This window comes from Thamnophis elegans, chromosome 12 (assembly GCF_009769535.1).
Source record: "Thamnophis elegans isolate rThaEle1 chromosome 12, rThaEle1.pri, whole genome shotgun sequence".
Classification (NCBI taxonomy): Eukaryota; Metazoa; Chordata; class Lepidosauria; order Squamata; family Colubridae; genus Thamnophis; species Thamnophis elegans.
In genome coordinates this window covers 9,766,309-9,792,053 of record NC_045552.1, presented here as the reverse complement: position 1 = coordinate 9,792,053, position 25,745 = coordinate 9,766,309, and the positions used below count along the sequence as shown (strand labels likewise).

Genomic DNA, 25,745 nt, shown 5'->3' with positions numbered 1-25,745 from the left:
TGTTTTTTTGGCTTTGCCACGGAATTTTAATTGTTAGCACGGTTTAAAGTACTTGCTCAAAGTTTTGATCTTAGTAAGAAAAATGGACATAAGATTTAAGCTTTAGTAGAGCAAGAATACACAGTGTGAACCCCCCGCCCCCTGGGCTTTGAAAGGAATGACCTATCTCTGTTTCTGCACATCCTTCATAATTGCACAAGGTAGAATTTGTATTGAATGAGAAGTGACAGAACTGACTGTAACTTTTAGGCTAGTATTTCTCAATTTTGGAAACTTTTGCATAGATTTCAACTCCCTGGTAGATCATGGTCCATGATTTTCAATGACAAGATCTTCTTCCTGCAATGGCTTGATTCAGGCTGATAATAACATCAAACCCAACATTGGCAGGGTTTTATGCTTCCACGAAGATTCTTAAAGCAACATTTCCTCATTTGAAATGTTTACAGCCTGTTGATCCAACCTCACCGGAAATGTTGATGGATTTATTTATTTATTTATAACTAGCTGATAACCCGGCATTGCCTGGGTATTTATTTATAGGGAGAAAATGTCCAGACCAAACGTAATTTCTAATGTTGGATTCTACCCCTTACCAGAGGGAGCCCCCTTGTGGAGTACTGTGAAGCTGTTACCATGCGCTGCACAGTAGAATCCATTTTACAGCAGTACAGTAGAAGCCATTTTAAGGCACAACAGCCTGTACCTTAACAGAACTCTCTCACACACACACGCATGAGGGGTTTTAGGGGTGTCTTACCCCCACAATATTTCTTTCCAGAGGGTAAGTCATCTGTGTACCACATTTGGTTGAGATTGCTCGAGGCGTTCCAGAGTTATGCTTGAACACACACACACACACACACACACACACACACACACAAGCGCGACTATCACCCCAGGAGAGAATTTAAATTATATGGCAGGGTGCTGTCCTGAACCAAAACTGCTGCGTCGGTGAAGGCGCCTTTCAGACGTATAATTTAGGTCTGAAAGGAGATGCAGAAAACTGAAACTAATTTGCAGGTTTTATTGCCCTGCTGCTAACAAAATTTGTAGGTACAGCAAGCCGTCCTCCAGATGCTGAACTTGGACGAATCCATTAGCTCACTTACAGATCCACGTATGACCTTTTTAGCAGTTTGGCTGTTATTGCAAGGGTGTCAAACTCAAGGCCCGTGGGCCAGATGTGGCCCGCGGAGTGCTTAAATCTGGCCCGCTGGGCCGGCCTGGAAATAGCAAAGGACCGGCCCGTGGTGCCTTTGGCAGCCAAAACAGGGTGTTGGGTGTCAGAACGGGGTGTCCTGACCAAAAACGGGCTATGCGGGAGCCCCCATGCATTCTATTTTGGCTGGCAAAGTGTTGCAGGAGGCCATCCAGCCTGCCCCCCCCCCTCCGGCTGCCCATAGAGGAGAACTACAATGTTGCTCCGGCCCTTGAAGAAACCCAGTTTGACACCCCTGTGTTGTTGAGTCTGTTCCTGTGGTTTTCTGACATGTTTTGTGCAGCCCCTTCCTTCACCTCCTTGCTGAAACATTTCGTAAGTGATGGTTCCATAAATTCACTGCGGTTGCAAAGATTTCTCGCTCTGCATCAGCCTTGCTGATGGATTTGATTGGAGTTCTGAACAGCCCCTGGCACGTTTCCCATGTTTACACCCAGACATATAGATTTACTTGGGGGCCACTCCCTTGGAAAGTTTGCATAAAATAGCATTAAGTCAGCTCAGCTCCGCCTCCTCCTGTAAGCAAGGTTGATCCCATTCTTCAAAACAAACTCTTATTTTTGACTCCAGCGAGAAAAGAAAATGGTATTTCATAGGAAAGTCTACTTAATAAGTAATGCTGGTCATGAATTCATCATTAATATATTGTATTGGTTATATTAACAAATTATTTTCCTCTCTCCATCATTGATGACTGTTCTTTTCTAAGTCCACTTTTAATGTCAATAAATTTTAATTATATTAATCATATTTTAATGTTAGTATTTTTAATATAGTGTAAAAACTAATGTGTATTGCTGGTCTTTGACCGTAATAAAGATTTAAAGATTTCTAAGTCCAAGAGAGCCGCTGACTTGGACAAATATAATATTGACATCCTCTCCCTGTACACAGTTTGGGTAATCCTCAACTTACAACAGTTTATTTAGTGACTGTTCAAAGTTACAACAGTACTGAAGTGTCCAGGGGCTATACAACCTCCCTTTTGTGACCTGGCAAGCAAAGTCAGATTCACTTAACGACCGTGGCGTGTTACTAACTCAACTGCAGTGACTCTCTTAACAAATGCAGTCAAGATAGGTGGTAAAATGGGGCAAAGCTCACTTTTAACCCATTTCCTCACTTAGCGACATCAATTTTGAGCCCCATTGTGGCCGTACGTCGAAGACTACCTGCCTATGGCTTCGCAGTGTACAAGTCAGAACTCTAGTCATTTCACATTTCTTCTTTCTCTCATGTATAGACACCCATGGGTGCCTTTAAGAACATTTGCTAATCCGTTGTGCTATATTTACAACCTAAATGCTGGAGATGTCATTGTGTTGATGCTACATATTACCATATGTGGTCGACTTGTAAAAAGGTTAAAGCATTTTGGATAAAAATATGGTGGATTATGCAAAATGTTCTTAAAAAAAGGATAAAGTTTACCCCTCAGTTATTCTTGTTAGGTATAACTACTGATTGTACTGTTATAGAGACTAACTTGATTTTGTATTTAATAACGGCAGCAAGACGGTGGCGCAATATTGGAAGAAGGAAGATTTGCCTTCTATTCAAGAATGGACATTAAAAGTAACAAACCTAGCAGAGATGGCTAAAATATCAGCATATCTCAAGGATCACTCAAATGAGAGATATAAACTGGAGTGGAGAAGATGGATTGACTATATTCAAAATAAATATGGGACTAAGAAATTCCAGATAGTTTATGACTGAAGAAGCAAGGAATGATATAATCTGTTTAGAGTTAGCCTAGCAAATAGGAGTTAAAGCTCAAATGAAAGATAATACTTTTTAAAAGTTTATTTTAGAACATCTTTGTTAAATATTTATACCCTGTATTTGTTCTGGGAAGTCGGGGGGGGGGGGAAGTTGGGAGGGGAGTTTGGGGGGGGAGGGCGGGGGGGGGAGGTAAACATTTGCAAAAGTTTTTTTTTTCTAAACATTTTCAATAAAAAAAGGACATTTACATCCTCTGATGGCACTGAGAATTTAAATATCTCCCCTGGGGTGAGAAGCTAATCAGGGTTAGACTTGATAGGTATGTTGGTCAGGAACTTGTTTGGGAATAGGCAGTGATAAAAATTGAATAAATAAATGAATAAACTTGAAACGCGTCAGCTAAACTGGGAGAGTTTTATTTATTTATTTATTACATTTGTATGCTACCATCCTGCTGGAGGCAAGTAGGCTGCTTACAGACGTAGAATTAAAATATACCATAAAACATTTAAAACTATAAATAGGGATCTTAAACTTGGACATCTGCTGGAAGAAGGCGAAGTGCTATTCGGTGGCCAAGGAAATTAAACATTTATTTATTAACTAGATTTATAATGCCACCAAACTCGAATGTCCTTTTTACATCTTTGGGCAGTGTAAGAAAGCTATCTAAATGTTTTGTCCTCCTTTCAGTAAAACACGCAGCTTTCAGATTGGAGTAGAATACTTTTCTGCCTTGTACGGCTATTGATTTGGCTGTGTGTACAGTTTTAAGCCATGTAGGGATCTCATGGATCAAGCTCCAATCTATTATATCCCACTTTGGACACAAAGCCAGCTTGAGTGACTTTGGACCATTCATTTTCTCTCAGCCCCAGGAAGGAGACAATGGCCAGCCACCTCTGAAAAACCTTGCCAAGAAAACTGCAGTCCAGGCAGTCTCTGAGAGTCGAACAAAATTGAACAATAATAACACCACTTGTATATTTATTTCAAGGGATTTTCCTCCATTAAATATTCATGGTGTTGTTTTAATGCCTTGGTTATCTCAGTTCTATAAGGGTTGGGGGGGGGATTTGTAGTTTTGGTTCTGGTGTACCGCTGTATTACAGAAAGTGAAAAGATATTTAGAGAATGACCTTTGTATATAATAGAAGGCTATGTTTGTAAAATAGCACATTACTCGTGCTTTTCGAAGTTACTCATACTTTTTGAAGTTACTCGTGCGCCACAAGGTAGTTTATACATAGATACCGTGATGTAGTAATGGGATGGAATGAACTAATAGCTAAAAAAAATAATTCCAAAGGGAGGAAATTTGGCTAATCATCTGTCTCCCACCCCCCCCCAGCCTTGCTGATATCTTGTAATAGCAAGGATACAATTAACTTACAACACATTTTAGCTGTTGGTTTATGATGCTACTAAAGAATGAGTAACCAGGTCACCAGAATCTGTTCTTATGCTATCCTGGGAATAGAACCAGAGTCATGCATTGCTTCAGATGTTGGGTTGAACCGAGAGACCCAAGTTTTGTTCCTCCTCCAGAAGTTCACTGAATGGCGTTGGGCAATTCACTTTCTCACAGCCGGCCTACTTCACATAGTTGTGGTTGAGGGCAAAAAGAAAAAAAAAGAAAAAGAAAGAGGAAACACCGTGGATGTTACTTTGAACTTCCGAAGGAAAGGTATATTATAACCATAACCAATACACAAGCATTTCATCAGCCAGCTCTATTCATTCTTTTATTCAAATGAGAAATGGATTTGGATAATAGGAAAATAGGTACATAATAAGGGATTGGCCTTCCTCATCCTTTCTCTACTCTTTTTTTTTAATCATGGGCACATTCAGCTGATCCCTGTGAAGTTCATCAATAATTTCTTTCTTTTTAACTATCCTCAGGTTTCTGTATTGCTGCAGTGGTGCAACCTTGAGCAAAGATATAGGGAATTTAGCTGAAGGATATTCTTTATTTGAGCACGAGGAATTGTTTTGGTGTCCATTTTGACAGTTCCTTGTTTTGTTCATTCTTCCTGTAGATGCTGACCTCAACATTGAGCAGACTGCTTGGGGGGACAGTGGTGTTTATTACTGCACTGTGACATCTTCCCAAGACTTGCAAGGCAACAACGAAGCCTACGCTGAACTCATTGTATTGGGTAAGTGAGGAGACTCTTACGTGCATGCAAATAATAGGAAGGAGAACAGGATATCTTAATTACATTAGTCCCCTAAAGGTAGGAAGCCACTTCAAGTGGCCAACAGGATCTCGCTCACAAAACTAGCCGCATCAAGTTAAAAGGGTAAAATTTAGTTTTGATTTGCCTGCAGAAGGAATGAGTTTACGGCATGCAGCTCCTGTTACTGAAAAAGTGTCCTTATTGTTCACACAGAAATGCACACAGCCTTGGTTCACACCTGCACCAAAGCATAGCGTGGTTGGCTTGGGTTTGGTTTTGCATAGCATATTGGGCAAATCTAGCCCATTGTGGCTTGTAAATCATGGTTTAAGGCTTTGCATGTTGTAGGGATCAATATTTGGCTTAAGAAAGCAGGACCGATGACCATTTTAGTGTGAAACACATACGTAACCATGCCAAGGAGAAAGCTAGCTACAGTTTTTCTCCCTTCTGACCCATTTTTTATTTATAGATTTGGGCTTTTCTTGAGCCGAGGTGGCGCAGTGGGTAGAGTGCAGTACTGCAGGCCACTTCAGCTGACTGCTATCTGCAGTTCGGTGGTTCAAATCTCACCGGCTCTAGGTTGACTCAGCCTTCCATCCTTCCGAGGTGGGTAAAATGAGGACCCAGACTGTTGGGGGCAATAGGCTGACTCTGTAAACTGCTTAGAGAGGGCTGAAAGCCCTATGAAGCGGTATATAAGTCTAACTGCTATTGCTATTGCTATTTTAAGTAGGAGGGAAATTTCAGAACTACCATCTTCCCACTCCCAATAAGTTTGTGTTCTAAACTGAAACACTCCAATCTACTCTATTCTTATTCCCCATCCCCCTATATCTGTATAGGTCCAGCCTGAGAATTAGAACGTATATGTTTCATGGCTGGGACTTCAGCACTTTCTGCCTCCTTTACTGTGTCCTGGCCTTGCACTGTCTGCTTAATTTCCAGCTGGGTCAGTCCCAATGCCTTGCCTGCAATAGCCCAAGCTGCTACTTCTCTCTGTGTCACCATCTTTTTCATACCTAGTTGTGTCTGAAATGGTGGGAAGCCAGTATTGTTCCCTTTCTCCTTTTTCATGAGCAATGTTCAATTGGCCGGCTTTATAACATTGATCCTGACTATGAGAGACTTTTATGACTTATCATTAAAAACAGGGAAGAGCTATGTAGGCCTTCCAAATCTTGAATGTTCCTTGTTAGAGATGCTGTTCAAAAGACCAGGAATAATAATAAAAAAGGGGGAATTATGCTCTGCTTCAGAACCAGGCACCTTCCCCCAAGAAAGGTTCAGATGCAGCTGCCTTTAAATGTCAGCCAACATGGCAATTGTCTTATCATCCAGACATTCCAGGAAATATATTTCTCAACCTTGGCTAACTTTAAGCTGTGATGACTTCAACGCCCAGAATCCCCCAGCCAGCATGCTGGTTAGGGGATTCCGGGCATTGAAGTCGTCACAATTTAAAGTTGCCAAGGTTGGGAAACACTCCTCTAAAAGCTTCCTTGTTGTTTATCAAAAAAATCAATAGAAATGCTGACAACTGTCTTCAGCCTCTTCCTCCCAACGCCTTCTCTTAAAATTATGCTCTAAACATGGCACTGAAAATCCACTTCTATCTTTTAGTTCATCTTCTGCATTATGTTTGAATCTCTTGGATACAGTATATAGAGCTGAAACAGTAATTCTAGAATATATTTTAAAGTCCATATTATGCCATTATCATAATAGGTTACCCAAACGAAGAAGACCCTCTGCTCACAGATGATACAAATAACATACCTGGTAGAAGAAAGCTAGAAGCAGGAATGGATAAATTTACAAGAGTAGAAAAGGACTGTGTATAATTTCTCACCAGGTCAGCTGTAGAAAATCTCCATGCATAACAACTGTATATATGTTGTACTGAAGATATAAAGCAAGGGAGAGCTATTCAGTGCCCTACATTTACAGTAAGCTTCTCTGTGTAACATCTGGCTGGCCACTATGGATTGTTGGATGCTGGGCTCAATGGTATGACTAGGGTAGATTTGATTTAAATCACTTCGATTTAAATCACTAGTAAAAAAGGTTTGGTTTAAATCAATTTGATTTAAGCCATTCTTTTTAAAGAGCACCTGTAATCTCTGTCCCGCGGCGGCTCCTCCTCTGACCTGCAGTTGACTCACCGACAGTCCCATTCACTTTAATGGGACGACCGGTGATGCGGCATTGACACAACAAGGTGAGGGACATGATAAGCAACAGGCGAGTGGATGCCTGTTAACAGGCACTGCCATGAAAGATCTGAAATGACAGGTCCTCTTTAAATGTAAGGACTTGTTCTTGCTAGTAGTTAGAATCTTTAATAACAACATTTGCAAACACAGTGAAGGTGTCAGCCTCTGCTTTGCTGCTGCTTTTCGGCTGCCATTGAAACGGGGAAGGGGGGCATGGTATTTGGGAGGGGAATCATTATGTACTGGAGGATTGTTATTAGGAGCTGTCCTGACCATCTATCTGCGCATGTGGAAGAAGGGAGTTTCCCGCCAAGGCTAACTGTCCAGCATTCCAGCCTGATGATGCTTTTTGAAGACATCTCCCACCTGACGGTTGGGTGAATTATTATTGGACTATGAAATGGGGTGCCAAGGGGAGGGGATTGAATTATCCATGATATCTATCGCTTTCGCGCCTTTTTACTCAGACTCAGCTTTGCTTTGCTACTCATCGTTTGTAATTAGTAAAAGTACACTTAATTCTGAAGCATGGAGTTGAGTGGTTCCTTTCTTGATTATTAAACGAAGGCGCACCTGACAGAAGGTTTCCTATTTAGCTTGCAGAGAGCTTGGATTTGCTGAATGAGTTGACCAAAAATGTAAATACTGCCGAATATACAGCCTCGTGCTGCATAACTAAGCTCCATTGCATGCTGAATAAACTAAATTATCAATATATCTTAAATAGAAAACTCTGTTTAGGTAGATTTTTACTCCAAAAAGCATTTTATTAAAATAAATCTGATAAAAAAAATTTACATTTAAAAAAAATCTGATTGTTTTGATTTTATTTCATTTTTTAAAAAAACCATCAATTTTTATGGGTGTGACCCTACATAGCTTCTTAACGTCCTGGCTCATGCTGGTGGCCTGATTTTCCTCCCACACATTTGCAATGTTGTCATCAACATGCTCCCTGGAGAATTGTGTGTACCTCCCGCTGGAGGGAGCAGACCAAGAAGAAGGTTGTGCGCCTGGCGATAGCCTTGATGCACACAGCATTATTTTGTCTTGAGGTTGGGCTTCGTGTTAACAGCCGTGCGGGGCGGGGGGGGGGGCTGTTTCCCTTCAGATACCAGAGTCTCCAAAGATTCGACTGTCATTTCCTGTTTCTGTTTCTGCCAAACTCCTTGCTGAGAGCTGCGATGGATGGTGCACCTGGTAGTGCCAGGATAAACTGTTCAAACAAACAAACATGTATGTATGGCCTTATCTGGGAAGGGAAATCTTTTAAACATATTGCTCAGTAAGGATGTCTATGTGTCTGTATGCACCTTCTTTTTCTTGACTTAGAGCAGTGTTTCTCAACCTTGGCAACTTGAAGATGTCCGGACTTCAACTCCCAGAATTCCCCAGCCAGCAAATGCTGGCTGGGGAATTCTGGGAGTTGAAGTCCGGACATCTTCAAGTTGCCAAGGTTGAGAAACACTGACTTAGAGGCACTTGGCAATGCTCTGAACAGCTTGTCACCTTTTAAGCATTCCTCATATCTTGTTTGTTTGTTTGTTTATTGGATTTATATGCCGCCCTTCTCCCAAAGGACTCAGGGCGGCGCACAACATTAAAAGAAAACCACACACACATTACAAAAGTTAAAAAGGAAATTAAATAAGAGTATCCAAAAACAAACCCAATTAATATTAACAATACAATTTTAAAAAATTAGATTAAAATTAACAATTAGATTAATCATTTATTTTATCCTGTTCAGCTGGAAATACCTTGAAGATGAAAGCCATAAGCTTAAACACTCATTGTTTCTCTGCTGAAAGGATTATGCCTTGCTCGTGTGCAGATAACCCATTGCGGCAGGAAGAGTACGTTTTCTCCGTGCTCTTCCCTGGGGCCAGTTTGTTTGAAAGGTTTGAAACCAATATTAAAAAACAGAGAACAGAAAACTTGTCTTGGGGCGTAATCATTAACGGACCAGCCAAATTGACTAGCTAAATAATTGAGAGGGCTGCGTTGTGCAGCGGAGGTGGCCAAAAGGTTGATAGATTACAGAGAATATTTCAAATGATTGGTATTAGTTTGGCATTGAACTCTTAACTCTTGGTGTGGAACAGCAGAGACACAGTTTTTCTTATCGTCTAAGGAAACCTGTGGGGAGAAGCGTGAAAGGATGTGGGTGCAAATTATAGATTGCTGACTTAATTCCTGGACTGACCCTGCGTCGAATGTGCAGGCACAGCAGTTTGGCCTTGGCTTTTTCAGCCTCTCTTTTACAACTAATTTCCACGGAGGATTCCAGTGAAGCATCAAAAGTGGTGTGGTGGCTTAGAGGTGGGAGCTCCCGCCTCTTGATCAGGAGGTTGTGAGTTCTATCCTAGGTAGAGGCAGATATTTCTCTCTCTGGGTTCTCACACAGAATATATGTACTGGAGAGGAAAAAAAAATCTCCGCATTGGTGACAGGACAGGCGTCTGGCCAGTAAACACCCAGCTCCATTCAGTTGCCCAGACTCTCCCCCCCCTAAGGGATTATGGGGGTCATTAAAAGAGGAGCTTCCAGTGAAGCATCAAGTCAATCTACTAAGCTCGGTGTTAGTGGTATCCGTGCTGTATAAGAGCAGTTGCTTGTAAAGGATACAGGGGGTCCTCGGTTAACAACGGTAACAATGCTAAGCAACAGAATCATGAAGTGTGATGTCATACGACTGCCCAAACATACGATGGCAATTCCAGTCGCCCCCTCCTTAGGTGACTCCCAACGAGATTGCAGCGTCCGATGGTCATGTGAACACATTTATGCCCTCCTGCGAACTTCCCCATTGACTTTGCTCGTCGGAAGCCAGCCGTGAAAGCTGCAGACGGAGATCACGTGACTGCAGGATGCTGCAATGTCACAATGGCGAGCTGGCTGCTTAAGCACCTGAATCGCAATCACGCGACTGCGCAGGGACGTGAGGTCAAGCAATGGGCCGAGCGTCCTTGCTGGCTGCTCTCCTGCTGTAAATGCTTTGCCAACTCGTCCTGTCCAACTCTTGATAAAAACTCCGGGCAGCTTTTCCTGTTACGGGATGGATTCTAGTTTCCCATGTCTTCCCTGAAGCCCGTCCCTTTCAGTTATCCCTCTGGCTCAGAAAGCCTTACTTCCGTGTCAGCCAGATACCTTCGTAACTTTCTCCTGTTTTTCTTTGTTTGTTCTGTAGGCAAGTCCCCCGGTGTTTCAGAGCTTTTGCCAGACTTTCAGATAGGGCAAATGGAAGGTACTGCCTTTTTCTTCCATGCTTACTTTCTAAGTGGTTGGGAAAGGGTTGATTTCTCTCCCTCCCTATTATTTTAATTCCCCCACCTCCCCCCTGGCATCCCCTCTCCTTGGATTTCTCAAAGTTAGAAGTAGAAGCGCTTGGAATGCAAAGGATTCTGAAATGCTTGCCTGTCTGTCTGTCTGTCTGTCTGTCTTCCTTTCTCTTTTACTGTGTGACCTTGTTGCAATTTTTTCCCGTTCTCCTCGCAGGTTGCCAAAAAATGTGCCCCTTGGCACCATTGCAAAAATGCGGGCTTTAGAGCAAAGGGTTATTGTACTGTGAAGCTTTGGGCCGAGTTACAAATGCAGTTCCATAGTCTGCTTCATACCTCTCACTTCCTGTGAAGTTGGGCATGCAAGCTAGGATGTAGCCGTAGTGGCGCAGTGGTTAAGAGTGCAGTACTGCAGGCTGCTTCTGCTGACTGCCGGCTGACTGCAATTTGGCGGTTCGAATCTCACCAGGCTCGAGGTTGACCCGGCCTTCCATCCTTCCGAGGTGGGTCAAACGAGGACCCAGATTGTTGGGGGCAAGAGGCTGACTCTGTAAACCGCTTAGAGAGGGCTGTAAGAGCACCGTAAAGCGGTTTATAAGTCTAAGTGCTATTATTAAGTGTTATGTGCTCTTCCCTTCCTGTATTGATTGTCCATGAAAAGCTGGTGGAGCTTTCTTTATTTGGAAAATCCACTTCTGAGTCCTCTGTCCTTGTTCTATGGCCCCCTTGGTGATACCTTTCTGCTTAGTGTAAGTTGAAGACAAGGGTCTCCCTTGTTGGGGTTGATAGGCCCTGCTTGAAGAAATGTTCTTTCAAATCCCCCAGAGGTATATGGTAGGTGGGATTTTCCACATTGCCACGAAGTATAAATTGTCAACTATAATAAAGTCCGGTGATCGACAAATAATAGGGGGAGGAGGAGGAAATGCTCAGAACCAGTGTTATCCACCACAGGGATATGTCTAAAGGAAACAAAATCAGTATGGGTAGTCCTCGACTTACAACAGTTTCTCTTAGGGACCGTTTGAAGTTAAACGGCACTGAAAAAAGGGACTTATGACCCATTTTTCACACTTAACGACCTTCCCAGCAGCCCCGTGATCAAAATTCTGATGCTTGGCAACCGGTTCGTATTTACGACCGTTGCTGGGTCCCAAGATCATGTGACCCCCCCCCCCTTCTGCGACCTTCTGGTAAGCAAAACCAGTGGGGAACCCCCATTCACTTAACGACTGGGTTACTAATTGATCCACTGCAGGTATTTACTTAACAGCCGAGACAAGAAAGGTCGTAAAAAAAAAATGGGGGGGGGGAAGTCACTTAACAAATCTCTCACTTAACAACAGAAATGTTGGGCTCGATTGTGGTCGTATGTCGAGGACTACCTGTATAAAGAGGAATGGAGAAATTGCACCTGAAATGGCGTGGCCAACTGAACAGATCAGTTCATTCCAAAAGTCTGCCCGTCCTTTGCTAAACAAGGACCGCTATCTTAAAGCCAAGGGCAGGGCTCTCCAGAATTCCTCGGCTGGCTGAGGAATTCTGGGAGTTGAAGTCCACAATCCTTAAAGTTCCCGAGGTTGGAGACCCCTGCCCTAGGGGAACTCCCTTATTTGGGGTTTTGCTCCACTGGCCAGACTCAAATGAGGGGATTTTTGGAAACCTTATCTATGTTTTTGGGCGTCATCCACTGCAGCCCCCCAGATCAGAGCATATATTGTATTTTTCGGAGTATAAGACGCACCCTTCCCCCCCAAAAAGAGCCTGAAAATCTGGGTCTTATACACTGAATACAGCATTTTTTGCCTCCCAAAACCCTGCCCCCTTCACCAAAATGGCCCTGCAGAGTCTTTAAGAAGCTTTTAGAGAGCTCCTGGGGCTGGGGAGGGCAGGAATTTTACCTCCCCCCCAGCCCCCAGCAGCTATCCATGCCCTTTTTTTAAACGAAAAACAGACCCTTTTTTGGCTCATCTCCCCCCCCCCCTCCGCCCGGGAGCACTCTGCAAGCTCCCTAAAGGCTATTCGTGCCTTTTGTGGGGGGAAAGCAGGCCCGTTTCTGTGAAAAACGGGCCATTTTTTGTTCCCCCGCCCCTGGGAGCACTCTGCAAGCTCCCTAAAGGCTATTCGTGCCTTTTGGGGGGGGGGGGGGAAATGGGCCTGTTTCCATGAAAAACGGGCCGTTTTTGGGAGGTTTTTAAAAATTTAATTAATTCTCTTCAAAATCTTGCTGCATCTTATACTCCGGTGCGTCTTATGCTCCGAAAAATACGGTAATTAAAACTCTAAATGTTTAGTTACCAAGCGAGAGTGCGGTTAGTGAGATGCTGGGATTGTTTCCCCCATCTTTATAGACGCTTGGTAGATGTTAACAAACATACAACAGCTGACTCTCTCGATACAATGGGATTCGTTGGTTGTATCTCTGAGGGCTGCTTCCCATGGTTTCTTCCTAGATTGGGTCTTTGTGGTCTTGGTTGTGCTGGCCTTCTTTCTGGTCTTCCTGCTCCTTGGAATCTGTTGGTGCCAGTGCTGTCCTCATACCTGCTGCTGCTACCTCCGATGTCCTTGTTGCCCAGAGAAATGTTGCTGTCCCGAAGCACGTAAGTTACCTTTACAGATCCTCTTTCAAGTTTCCCTAGAAGTGGTTAAGCAGATCTTCTCAAAACATCTGTAGTTGTTCGGGTCTTGTTGTGGCCTGCCAGCGGCCATCAGAGCTGGCAGCAGATTCGGACAGCGAGGAGGTTGGGGAGGAACCTGGGCCAGTCCTGGAGTCTGGGGAAGGCTCTGATGAGGGCTCTGTGTCAGAGGCAGAGAGGGGGCCAGAGCCGTATGCCAGTTATCAGCTGCCTTCAGAGTCAGACATCAGTGAGGCAGATGAACAGCAGGAGCCAGTTCCCAGTGTGCGCATGTGCAGAGTGGCCAGACGAAGGGAACAGCTAAAGAACAGCGGCCGACTTGGGAATAAGGCCACAGGTGGACGATGAATGGCCCCTCCCAGAGGAAACAAAAGAGGAGCAAAAGGGGAGTGGAGTTTGCAGGAGACAATTAGTTCGCTTAATTGGTTTGTGACTCTCCGAGACTCCTTGCCAGGTTTTGCAGAGATCAGCCTGGCAGCTCTCCAAGCCAGATAAGGTCTGTGACTGTAAATCCTCCCTTTGAAAGACTTCGCTGGATGTGAATGAGCAGAATTCACAGTAAATTAATAAAAGGGTTTTTTTGGGGGTCAAGGAGTTTGCTTCACACTCTTGGGAAGCCTAGGTCAAAACAGGTCTCAAGGAACAGGTTCTTCTTGTAAGCAGAAGAAATATGAAGAAATGAATATATTTATTTGTATTTATTCAAGCAAAATGTTCGGGACTCAAGGAACAGGTTCTTCTTCTTGTAAGTAGAAGAAACATAAAGAAATAAATACGCTATTCGTATGGATTCAAGCAAAATATTCACCATGTTCCACAGTCTGGCGACTTCCAGCTGTGTTGGTTGGAAGTCCTGTAGTCCCTTAGCATATTGAGAGGGCCACAGTTAAGGGGGAAATGCTTAGCAGGGCCTGGCTGGAGAGGGGTGGGTAGATGGAAGCCATCCCACTCAGAACTACAGCGGTAAACAGAGTTCAGACTGGCTATCTGGATTCCTAAACTGGGTGTATTCAGGGTGTGTCTGAAGCTACACTGTTTTGTTTCTGATGCTTTAATTTACAGTCAAGCTTAAAACGGCTCTCCAAGAACATTTAAATAAATGGAGTCCTTGCTTTATGATCGCAATTAGGACTCTGGAATTCTGGACGCTAAATGAGTCATCATATGACCAGACCCAATTTTAGGGGCATTTTTTTTAAACCAGGGTTGTTAAACAAATCTGGCTTCCCCTATTGATTTTGCTGGTCGGAAGTCTCGAATTACGACCATGTGACTACAAATTGCGGCGATTATTAGAAGTGTGAACTGGTTGCCGAGCGCTCAATTCACAATTACAGCTGTGAGGGTGGTGTGATGGCTGTAACTCTGAGGTTGCAAGACACCTTTTTTCAGTGCTGTCACAACTTTGAACCATTATTGCCCGAGGGTTCACCGACAAAAGGGCACCCGACAAAAGCGTGCCCGACGAAACCGCGGTGACAAAACCGCGAGTTCTAAACCGCGTCGACAGAAGCGCTCTCTAACCCTAAACCTAAACATAACCCTGACCCTAACCCTGACCCTGACCCTAACCCTTACCTTAACTTAAATCGCGCTTCTGTCAGCGCGTTGTTGTCAGCGTGCTGTTGTCGACGTGTTGATGACGTAGCAGTTTTCGCGCCACGGTTTTGTCGGCACACTTTTGTTGTGCACACATTTGTCGGGTCACGTTGCCCGAGTAGTCATAAATCAAGGATTACCCATACAGATGATCAATATTCTGTGATTCTTTACTTGCATCCCTTACCACCACGCCCTCCTCCTCCTCCTCCTCCCAACCCAAGACCATTAAATTGAAAAAAAGAAGCACTATTATTATTCCCAGAAGGCTGCAAAGGAATCGAGTTTCATCCAGGGATCACATTCTCAAGGTTAATGGCTGTAACTGTGGGTTGTAATCCCTGCCAGGTGTTCTTCGGGGCTGTACCACTTTGCCACGTGCAAGGTCTCTTAAAAAGCAAACACCAGAGCTTTATTTGGAAATCTTTGTCTTTCCAGTGTACATGGCAGGGAAAGCTGCAACATCTGGAGTCCCCAGTGTTTATGCACCCAGTATTTATGCCTCCAGCAATCCATTGAAAACAGCTCCCCCAGGCACCATGATCCCCATGGGTCCAATGTCTCCAATGTACAATGGTTATGGAGTGGATTATGATCGAGCCAGCTCAGGTAAGTGGCTTGCCTCCACTGGATTTAGGTTGCCCCACAGCTAGTTCACAGCTAGTGGAATTAACACAGTTAAAATGAGGGTGTCAAACTCAATTTCAGTGAGGGCTGCATCAGGGCTGGGGTTGACCTCGGGGGGTGGGGCAGGTGGGCTGGGCCAACTGGGTGGGTGTAGCCAACTGGGTGGGCATGGCCAGCTTGACGCCACTCCCCCAAACTGCTGGCATATTTCCTCTTTGCACTGGGTAGACTGGGCCAAAACCACGCTAGCCCAATGTTTCCTCTTCACTTTGGGGAGGCTGGGCTGAAGCGATGGCTTACATTTTCCAGGGGGCCAGATCCGGCCTGTGGACCACGTGTTTGACACCCCTGGTCTAAAAGATCTTGTGCTACTCTTGAGGCTTACCCTTTTGAGTTGTATCTTCGGTTTCCTTTTGGATTGTCCTCAATCTAATTCAGTGGTGGGTTTCAAAAATTGTTCGCACCTACTCTGTGGGTGTGGCCTACTTTGTGGGAGTGGCTTGCCACCCATGTGACCGGATGGGAGTGGCTTGCCGCCCATGTGACCGGATGGGAGTGGCTTGCCGCCCATGTGACCGGATATGAAGATGCCGACGACACTTGTCAGAACCACCTTAAATTACCTCACACACAGCACTGGCATGCATAAGAATAGGATGTAAACTTGTTTTTTAAAAGGCATCTTTGATTTGCGTTAAAACAACTTCAACACACGCCATGTTCTGATTGCACCACAAACGCAGTCGTCATCCTTACCTTTCACAGAGGCACTGAGTTTTATAAATATGAGCATGATAGTGTAGAATAATCATATCCAAGGACCAGTGGTGGGTTTCAAAATTTTTTGGAACCTCTTCTGTAGGTGTGGCCTGCTTTCTGGGTCCACTGGTGGAACCTCTTCTAACCGGTTCGGTAGATTTGACGAACCGGTTCTACCGAATAGGTGCGAACTGGTAGAAACCCACCTCTGATCTAATTGGATGCCTTTTCTGGGTGTCCCTAATGCTAGATCTCTTTGACAATTGCAATTAGTTGATAAAAAATGGGGGAAGGGAAGAATTCTCTCTCTCCCCTTGGAAATCTTCAATCAGCAGATTTTTGTTGTATTAAGCAGAGAGTTAGACCAACTCGCCACTTATTTTTTGGCTTGTCAGGGCTTGTACTGTAATGTGCTTAGTGAAAGCATAGCTTGCAATGTTGTATAGCAGGCCACTGCTAGGATTCAGAAATACAGCCATGGGGAGCAGTTTGTCCTGCCTACTACTGGTTGTATGTGTCACTGAGCCATGGTGGCGCAGTGGTTAGAATGCAGTACTGCAGGCTACTTCTGCCGACTGCCGGCTACCTGCAATTTGGCAATTCAAATCCCACCAGGCTCAAGGTTGACTCAGCCTTCCATCCTTCCGAGGTGGGTCAAATGAGGAGCCAGATTGTGGGGGGGCAATAGGCTGATTCTGTAAAACCACTTAGAGAGGACTGTGAAGCGGTATATATAAATCTTAATTGCTATTGCTATCCCTTTTATGGAAACCTTTTCCTCTCTTTTGATTGTATTTACAGTTGGTGGAAACAGCTCCCAAGTGCCTCTCCTGAGGGATACAGACAGTGTGGCAAATGCTGGTGAGAAACATGAAATGTTTGCTTAGATGTTGTGCTTCTGTCTGTCTGTTTGCTTGGATGTTTTTGCTTCTGTCTGATCAGGCATGCTTGGTTGTGGGAAAACCGCTCACACTGATGATTCAACATTTTGTTCAGCAGAGGAAATATAATTATCACGTTGCTTCACTTGGCTGACCCAGCTGTTTGCAGCTGAGGGTGATGCTAATTCTTCTTACCTATCACACAGAATGGGAAACGCTGTTGCAATGCTTGGCTTATGGAGTGCCACTAGCTTTGCAGCTGGATTTTTAAAATGTACCCTTCCTGCTTAGGAAAAAAAAAATCCTCCACTTTTTCTTCCGGCAGGCCTGGGGCTGTTGACCTCTTGACCGAGGTCCAGCCCTGATTAGACTCGGTGCATGATGTGTTTCTTTTAATCTGCTTTCTCTTGTTTGTTTTTAAACTTTCTCTTAAAATTTTACTTTCTGTAAGCCGCCCGGAGTCCTTCGGGATTGGGCGGCCTATAAATGTAATAAATCAATCAAATCAATCAATCAATCTAATTGGTGCCATGCAGCTATGTTAGGATTTCTGCTTGCTGAATTTCTACCTAGTATGACCAAAGGTGGAAAGTCCAAGCCATCTAAGCTTCGTAAAATTAAACCACGCTCCTTTTAAACAAAACCCCTTCCAAACACTCATGGCATGACAAAACCGCGCTCGACTAAAGCGCGCCCGATTAAACCGCATCACTGACGTCATCAACAGGGCGTCAACAGCGAGCGCGGAGAAAGAAGGGCGCTTTAAATAGCGCTTTGAAAGCAAGCCGATTCAAGTTAAGGTAAGGGTTAGGTTTAGGGTTAGGGTTAGGGTTAGGATTAGGTTTAGGATTAGGGTTAGGTTAAGGGTTAGGGTTAGGGTTAGGTTTAGGATTAGGTTTAGGGGGGTTAGGTTTAGGTTTAGGGGTTAATTTTAGGTTTAGCGTTTACAGCGTGCTTTTTTCTCCGCGCTGTTGTCGCGCTGTGATGACGTCAGCTACGCGGTTTCGTCGAGCGCCCTTTAGTCGAACGCGGTTTTGTGGTGGAACCCCAAACACTTGTTTGAAGAGACTCAACCTGGGGCATTTTTATTTTTTTAGATTCATGCAATCTCTGTGCCTGCCACATTTTGCTAGACACCACCGGCAGGCTGGTCCTTGTGCTGAAAAGATGAACTTTTCAAACCTTGGGTCTTGGAGATAAGTTCTCAGTCCAGCAGAAAGATCTTCCCCCTTAACGGAAGGGAGAACATTGCACACACTCCTCGTCTATAGTGTTACAGCCTTGAGCTTCCTTGTTTAACTCTAAATTTGTTACTGAAGCAAGAGGTAAATCTCCTGGCACCAGCCCCGCCCCCTCCGTGTGCTTCATGCTGCAACCAGCAGCACGTGGTGCAAAGCACAAATGGGGGATTACAATCGGCAGAGAAGATCCTGCCTCCTCTTCCAATTCCAATGGCAGTTGGAAAGGCGACAGCGGTTGGGTGAAGTCACGCGATTGCCAACCTACTTGGCCATCTCCTCGAGGCATACGGCTCCTTAAAAATAAAAAAAATTAAAAAATGACCGGCCTATGTCCTAAAGCCTGCTATTGATCTCTCTTCCCCAGCTGTACGCAGTGGCTATCGCATCCAAGCCAACCAGCAGGATGACTCCATGCGGGTGCTCTACTACATGGAGAAGGAGCTGGCTAACTTTGACCCTACTCGGCCAGGGCAGCCCAATGGGAGGCTTGAGAAAGGTACTTTGCTGAGGTCCTTCGGTGTAGGAAAAGGGAGTGTGCCCAGTTGATCCTTTCCCAGCAGCGCCATTTATTGTCGGGGAGGAGAACAAAGGATTAATTCTCTGTCTTGTTTTCCAGCCTCTGTGATGAGTGAATTGAGTTCTCTTCATGAAGACGATCGCCGTTATGAGCTGCGGCAGGGCATGGGGAGGCTGCGTGGCCAGGCCATGTCTCCCATCAGTGACCTGGAGGAGGAAAGCGTACGGAGCAACGAGAGCCGGCGCTTGCTGCCCCCCGCCACTTGGCGTGACCGTTATGAAGACTCCCCGCCCCGAAGCTATGGCCGACGCCCGCGTTCCCGCTCAGTCGATGCTCTAGATGACTATGAACGGGACTCCTATCCTTCCCAGCACAGAGGTCGGGGCCAGCACGGCTCAGACAACGAATGCCATCACCGCGATTATTCTCCTGACTCCCGTTACGACTCTGAGCGCTACGGTAGGCGTCGAAGTCGAAGTAGGGATGACCTGGAGCGAACCCATTATGATAACCGGCTCCTGGAGGAAGCACTGCGGAAGAAGCAGCGGGCAGGTAGCCGTGAAGACCTGGATCACAGAAGCGCCTCCAATGGGAGATCCGGCCACAGGAAAAAACGGGATGAAGATAGCAGTGGCTTTCCTCCTCCTCCACCGCCTCCGTACACAGAGACCGAATCTGTGTCTTCCCGCGGCAAGGAGGACCGCAAGCTGCGAAGGGTGAGGTTAAAAAATGGGGAGAAGGACGGACAATTGTAATGCTTTATAAATGGAGATGCTGTGGATAAAGCGAAGTTAGATACAGATTAACAGTTGGAAGAGACCTTGTAGGTCATCTAGTCCAACTCCCTGCCCAAACAGCATTTCTGAGAGGTGGCAGTCCAGTCTCTTCTTGAAAGCCTCCAGTGATGAAGCTCCCACAACTTCCGAAGGCAACTTCAGTTCTATGGGCTGATTGTTCTCACTGTCAGAAAATTTCTCCCGATTTCCAGGTTGAATCTCTCCTTGTTCAGTTTGCTCCATTATTCCTTGTCTGGCCTTCAGGTGCTTTGGGAAATAGCTTGACCCCCTCCCATCTGTGGCAGCCCCTCAAATATTGGAACAATGCTATCATGTCTCCCTGGTTCTTCTCTTCACTAGACTAGCCATGCCCAGTTCTTGCAACCGTTCATCCTATGTTTTAGTCTCCAGTCCCCTAATCCTCTTGGTTGCTCTTCTCTGTACTTTTTCTATGAGTCTCAACATCTTTTTTATAGTGTGACGACCAAAATTGGATGCCATATTCTAAGTGTGGTCTTATTAAGACTTTATGGTTATTAGGCTTATAGTTGCTCCTTTTGAGCAAAATATTCACATTATTATTGTGTATGAATGGTTTGTGCATTGTCTTTCGTTATCATGTGTCTGGTTGTATTTACACTGCTTAATGCAGTGTAATCCAGTCATTCCTTGTTGAATAAGTCAGGAGCAGACACATCACAGACCAAATTGAAAGTATTTTCTGCATGGAATAAATCAAGATGATTTCATAGGATTACCCCTATCCCTTCAAATCGAATTAGCAATCACTGTTGTAGCAAAGGGTCCATCCCCCACCCCTATATTGGATTTATCTATATCTTTTTTATGTCTCAGTGAGCTCCTGATCCAAGACGCCAATGTTTGCACCTTGGAGCCTGTCTGTAAAATGTGTGTTTGTGTGTGCGTAGCCAGTGTGGTATTTACTTTTAATCTTGTGTTGTTAATCTTAAAACAATTCTGAAGATACTGGAGGAGATTTTATGGGTACGATTAACCGTGATTAACCGTGATTTTCTCTTTCCTCTACAGAATCATGCTGTCAGCAGAGAAAGCTTGGTGGTTTAATTCGTTCTGCTCTTTCTGGAATATGAGAGATTCTGTGTTTTGAATGGCTACAGGAACACTCTTCATGTGTCAGCATCAGTTTTATTCAGGAGAATAAAAGATGAAACGCCACAGCATTTATGCTGGATCTGAGCAGCCATTAAAAAATCCAGGCTGACTGCACCCGGTCACCTCTCAATGTCTGAGCTCATCTTCATCAGAGGGAGGCTAGGATCCTTCAAGATTCCTTCAGATTCTCGTAGTATTATAGACATTTTCAAAATACATTTTTGGGTGCCCCTTTTGAATTTCAGAGCTATGTGTTTCTGAATGCTATTCTGGAAAGAGGATCATTTCAGATGTGATCGCTGGATACTGTTCAGACAGAAAGAAATTGTTTTATTTCATCGAATGCCCCATGGACACCTAACGTGTCTTTTATTTTTTTTGCCCCCCTGTAATTTTGAAGAGGATTCCAAAGAAGATGAATTTATATGTAATACCTTTTTCATTCTGATTTTAAAGGAGTTCTTTAAACACACTTGCTACTTAAATGATGTGTATAATTTTAGGGTTTTTTAGAATCCGAGTATGAAACTACTGATGCTGTAAATATTTAAGTGATAAGTGAGCAAGTTTTTTTTTTACAATTTTTTGTTTTTTAAAAAAAGAGATTACATTTTTATAGGAATGAAAATAAAAATGAACAGAGCACATGTATCGGCTAGGTTCAGCATTTTCAGAATGGATTGAAATTCTTCCTGTTACCAGTTTTTAGTCCAGTCTTCCCAGCCCTTATATCTTCCAGGTGTGCGAGGTTGCATATTGGACATCTAAACATTCATTCTGAAAATTACCCACCATATTGGAGGACATGAGAAAATGTGAATGATTCGTTCTGCTATTTTCACAATAATAAATAACAGATTCCTGCAGTTGCTGTTTATTTTGAAAACTGTCACCTGTGCATTGCTGGATGACGTACATCCATCTTTTCCTGGAACTTGTCGTTAAGTCCTCTGTGGCAGTTTTACAGAGAGAAAAATAAATATAGATGAATGATACTCTAGAACTGTCCAGCGGGAGGCAATAATTCTTGTGTGGAATTACAACACAATGGGACAATCTTATGAGTTGCTAGCACAGAATGTCTTTGTGTTCACCAGCCAGATTAGCTACCTTTACATATCTTGTTGAATGGCCATAAGAAACAACAAAGACTACCTTCACTCTTCGATGCCTTCACAATGTAGGGATGTGCTTTGTGAATAAAAAGCGAGATTTTTCAATGGTGCCTTGGGTATTATTCGTAGCATAAACAGGTGTTCTCAAAGATATGTGTAGAAACACTCATAGCATTTCATAGGGGTGAAACTGCCTGCCACAAAGCTGCAGTGAGCAACAAAATAACACAGAAAATGGTCTCCTGTGTTTAATTCTTGGCAAGCAATAATGTCTCATGGTGCAAACTTCCAGCCGCTATTTTTAACTGCCTGATCAATTGGGGGTGGGTGGGTCCTTCCTAAGTTTCTTTCCCTGCCCCCAAAAAACCACTGGGGGGGGGGTCTTTTCTCTTTCCCTCTTCCCCCAGGTCATCTTGATATTCCATTAAAGCACGGGTGTCAAAGGTTGCCGCCATGTGATGTTTCGTGATCTTTTTTTCCCTTCACGGAGCTGGAGTGGGCGTGGCCTGTGCATGACTCACCTGGCCAGCGGGCCGCCAGTTTGACACCCCTGCGAAATCATGGTAAAGCTTGAAGGAAGCAGTCCTCTTGAACAGGAGCAAGATGCAGTTCTTTTATTTTTTTAAAAAGTATTTTTAGGTATGGAACCCATAGATCGAGGTGTCAAACTCGTAGGCTGGATGCGTCACGTGCTGGCCACGCCCCTGCCCAGTTTAGCGAAGGGGCGGGGGGAAATCATGCTACATGGAGTGACACTGCCACGACGACGCGAGTTTGACACCCCTGCCATAGATAGTGTAGTGATACAGAATTTGGACTAGAAATTGGGGAGCCTATGAGTTCTATTTCTCTCTCTGGCAGGGAAACTGGTCGTGTGTTTTTGGGCCATCCCTCTCCGCAGCCCAATGCTGTTGGTAGGGAAAATCAGCAGCAAGGGACCATTACCTATATTGCCTTATACAGAGATGAGGATATAAATCTTAACATAGCTTCCTTCTTTTATTTATTGTACTTAACAATTTAGAGCCCACTAACCAATAACTTGAAATAAATGGATCAATAATGTGTAGAGGTTTTTTTTTTAAACTTTCTAAATTGATAGCTAGAACCTGCAGCATCCGATCACTGATTTCTTTATCCATTGTGCTGTTTTCTGACTCGACCATTTTTCTGTAGATAATTCTTGTGAATCACTCCTTCCAGTTTTGCTTTATTTCTTGACCTATTTTCATCGTAGACACCTGAGCTTTCTACTTATTTTTATTTGCTCCAATTTATTCACTGCCATTCTGTTTTCTTTAATCGCCCTGGCCTAAACTTGCCTTTTCCCATACAAGATCTGTCCAACCTTCTCCCAACACTGCCAACCACAGGGGGAAAACATCTGTTTTCTCTCCCAAGAACAATGCTAATCGTTCCCAAAGGCGTCGTCATCACTGCTTTGTTCAGGAAGTCCTTTAGCACTTTGCAATATTCAAAATCATTTTATTGGGTCTGAAAATGACATCTATAAAAGTCTGCCATGCTGAATCAAATGATTTCCCGAAACTGCTTGCTACTGTTTGGCCAAGATTTAAAATGGCAGTTTGAGCTGAACGCCTAAAAAAACAAAAACACAAATCATTTCATATATTTAATGATTTGCAAAAATTGGTTTTTCAATCACTAGATGTCAACTCACAAAATAGGGGCTTTGGGAAGAAAGAGACATTAACCTATTTTGGCAACTAGATCTAATTATAAATTGAATTACTGCTTTGGTTAATTCCCATCGGCCCAGGTAACCTAGAGAATCTTATTTGAATCCCTACAACCTCTGTGCCTGCGTGTCCTCGGTCGAACAATTCTTGCATGCTTCAATGGAGAACATGAGTTATTTTTAGCTGCATTTCACCATCGCCCTAGGCCCGCAAACCGATCATCTGTGCAATTCTGTAGAGTTAAAAACCTGTCTTCAAACTCTAGTCCAGCCGATCCTTTCCGTAGCTTCAGAAGGATGCTTGTGATGATGTGAAACAGAAAAAAGACAATACATGATTCTAAAAAATCATGAAAAATTCTGGAAATAAGATGATTGGGGCTGTTTGAGATATAATTGTTTCCTTGAGGGGGAGATAGTGATGTATATGAAGGCCTGATAGATGCTTCTAGCGATGCTACTGCCATCTTCATCTATTGAGTGATGGAAGTAATGTGACTTAAGACAACCAACCTTCATTCCTAAACAGAATGAAGTGGAAAATCTAGATCAGCTGTATAGGATTTTTTAAAAGCTTCTAATTATTGTTCTTCCTGCAAAATCAGGCTTTCTAGTTTCAAATTAGTATCTTTAAATGAATCCAACCATAAAGCAGTTTTAAAATAGGAGCACTGAGTTCAGTAGGTGCAGTTAGGATATGGTTTGAATATATCTGGCTTAGCACAATGTAAAATCCCAGCTGTTGTTTACCAATTATGTTGCAGATTGTGATCCCAGATAATTTGACTTTATTCAAGCAAAAAACAGTGGCTTTGCATAATGTTTAAACTCAGCCATTTTCTTAAGATAATTGTGGTCCTCTTTTTCAGGAGTTGATGACAAGACTGAATGCTCTTTGCTTTTGTCCTAGTCACGGAACATATAATTGGATGAGAAGCTTGCTATATATCGGGGTTCCCAAACTCTCCAGTTTTCTTCATGAAGTTGCAGATTGTTCATTGATCCCTCAAATATTTATATGAAAATAAGTTGAATATCACTTTAACTAATAACATGAATAATAAATAAATTATAAATAAACAGGCAGCTGTGATCTCATCGTGGTATATGTAATACCTTAGATTCTTAGAATACTTGGTTAAGAATTTGAATTAAGTTTTTGTAAATCTTATTGTAAATTATTCATATAATAATATTAACATGAACAACTAACCCTGGTTAATGCTGTCTCACCACGAGCTACCTCACCGCTAGCACTGATTGCAATGGAACTCTACAGAGACCTCAAGAGATCAACTCCAATGAATCCCCCATCATTTATTAACCACCTATTGACTCCCAGCCATTTTTCAATCCGGTAGATAGTTCCATTAATCCTTGAGAGTCCATATTGACCACTTTGATGAACCCTAGGCCAAATCTTCCATGTTGGGTAGGTGTGCTCTGAGAAAGATGTTTTTTCAAGGACATAGAGGAGAGTGACTGTTTCATCAGCATCCTTCTTCCTCTTGTTGCTCCCGTTTCTTAAATTATTAATAGCTCAATTGTGCTGGCTCATCTCAATATTAGAACCGAAACCGGCTTGCACTTGTGGTTCCCTCGCGCCATGTGGCAGAAAAATGAGAGGCAGAAAAAGCAACTTTAGTCAGAGGACAAAACCAGTCTGGAAGAGTTCTTGCTATGTTCATCTGCTGAAACATTTACTCTGTCTTCACTCTGAATCTGTTTTTCCCCCCTTCTAGCTTTTTCCTGTCTCTGTTCAAAATCAAACTCGCCATCTATATTAAATGTGTAATCTTGTGAACCTCAGCATCCAACTGATAAACTCTATGAAAATAAAAGCTATAAAATTCAAGTTTGAAGAAGAAGGGGGAGACACATTGCAAGTTATTTATTTTGATGTTTATTTGAAAATTGCTTGTCTCTCTTATACAGTTGTTGACCAGCATTGGAGAAATAGCAACTAATCTAGTTGCTCCAAATTAAATACTCCAAACTTATTTCTTGCACCGTCCCCCCCCCCCCTCCATCACCAGATGCCTTTTTTCTCTTGCTGCTCAGCTTCCCGCACAGGTGTGCTGTCACATGAAACACTTGATTTTTCTCCATGCTGATTCAGATCACCCCGGCT

The 25,745-nt window shown here is 43.5% G+C and overlaps 1 protein-coding gene across 3 annotated transcripts in view; it reads left to right on the top strand.

Moving 5' to 3' along the window:
- LSR (lipolysis stimulated lipoprotein receptor) overlaps positions 1-22,020 on the top strand; it is a 32,502-nt gene extending 10,482 nt beyond the window's left edge. The window contains exons 3-10 of one of the 3 annotated variants that reach the window (XM_032227546.1): positions 4,993-5,112; positions 10,540-10,596; positions 13,084-13,230; positions 15,304-15,474; positions 17,053-17,112; positions 18,738-18,869; positions 18,990-19,606; positions 20,717-22,020. In XM_032227546.1, coding sequence (XP_032083437.1) covers positions 4,993-5,112; positions 10,540-10,596; positions 13,084-13,230; positions 15,304-15,474; positions 17,053-17,112; positions 18,738-18,869; positions 18,990-19,606; positions 20,717-20,752 — 1,340 coding nt within the window. In that variant the 3' untranslated portion in view covers positions 20,753-22,020. The remainder of the gene's footprint in view (positions 1-4,992; positions 5,113-10,539; positions 10,597-13,083; positions 13,231-15,303; positions 15,475-17,052; positions 17,113-18,737; positions 18,870-18,989; positions 19,607-20,716) is intronic. The other 2 variants (XM_032227548.1, XM_032227547.1) reach the window with 2 other exon arrangements.
- The last annotated feature ends 3,725 nt before the right edge of the window (positions 22,021-25,745 follow it).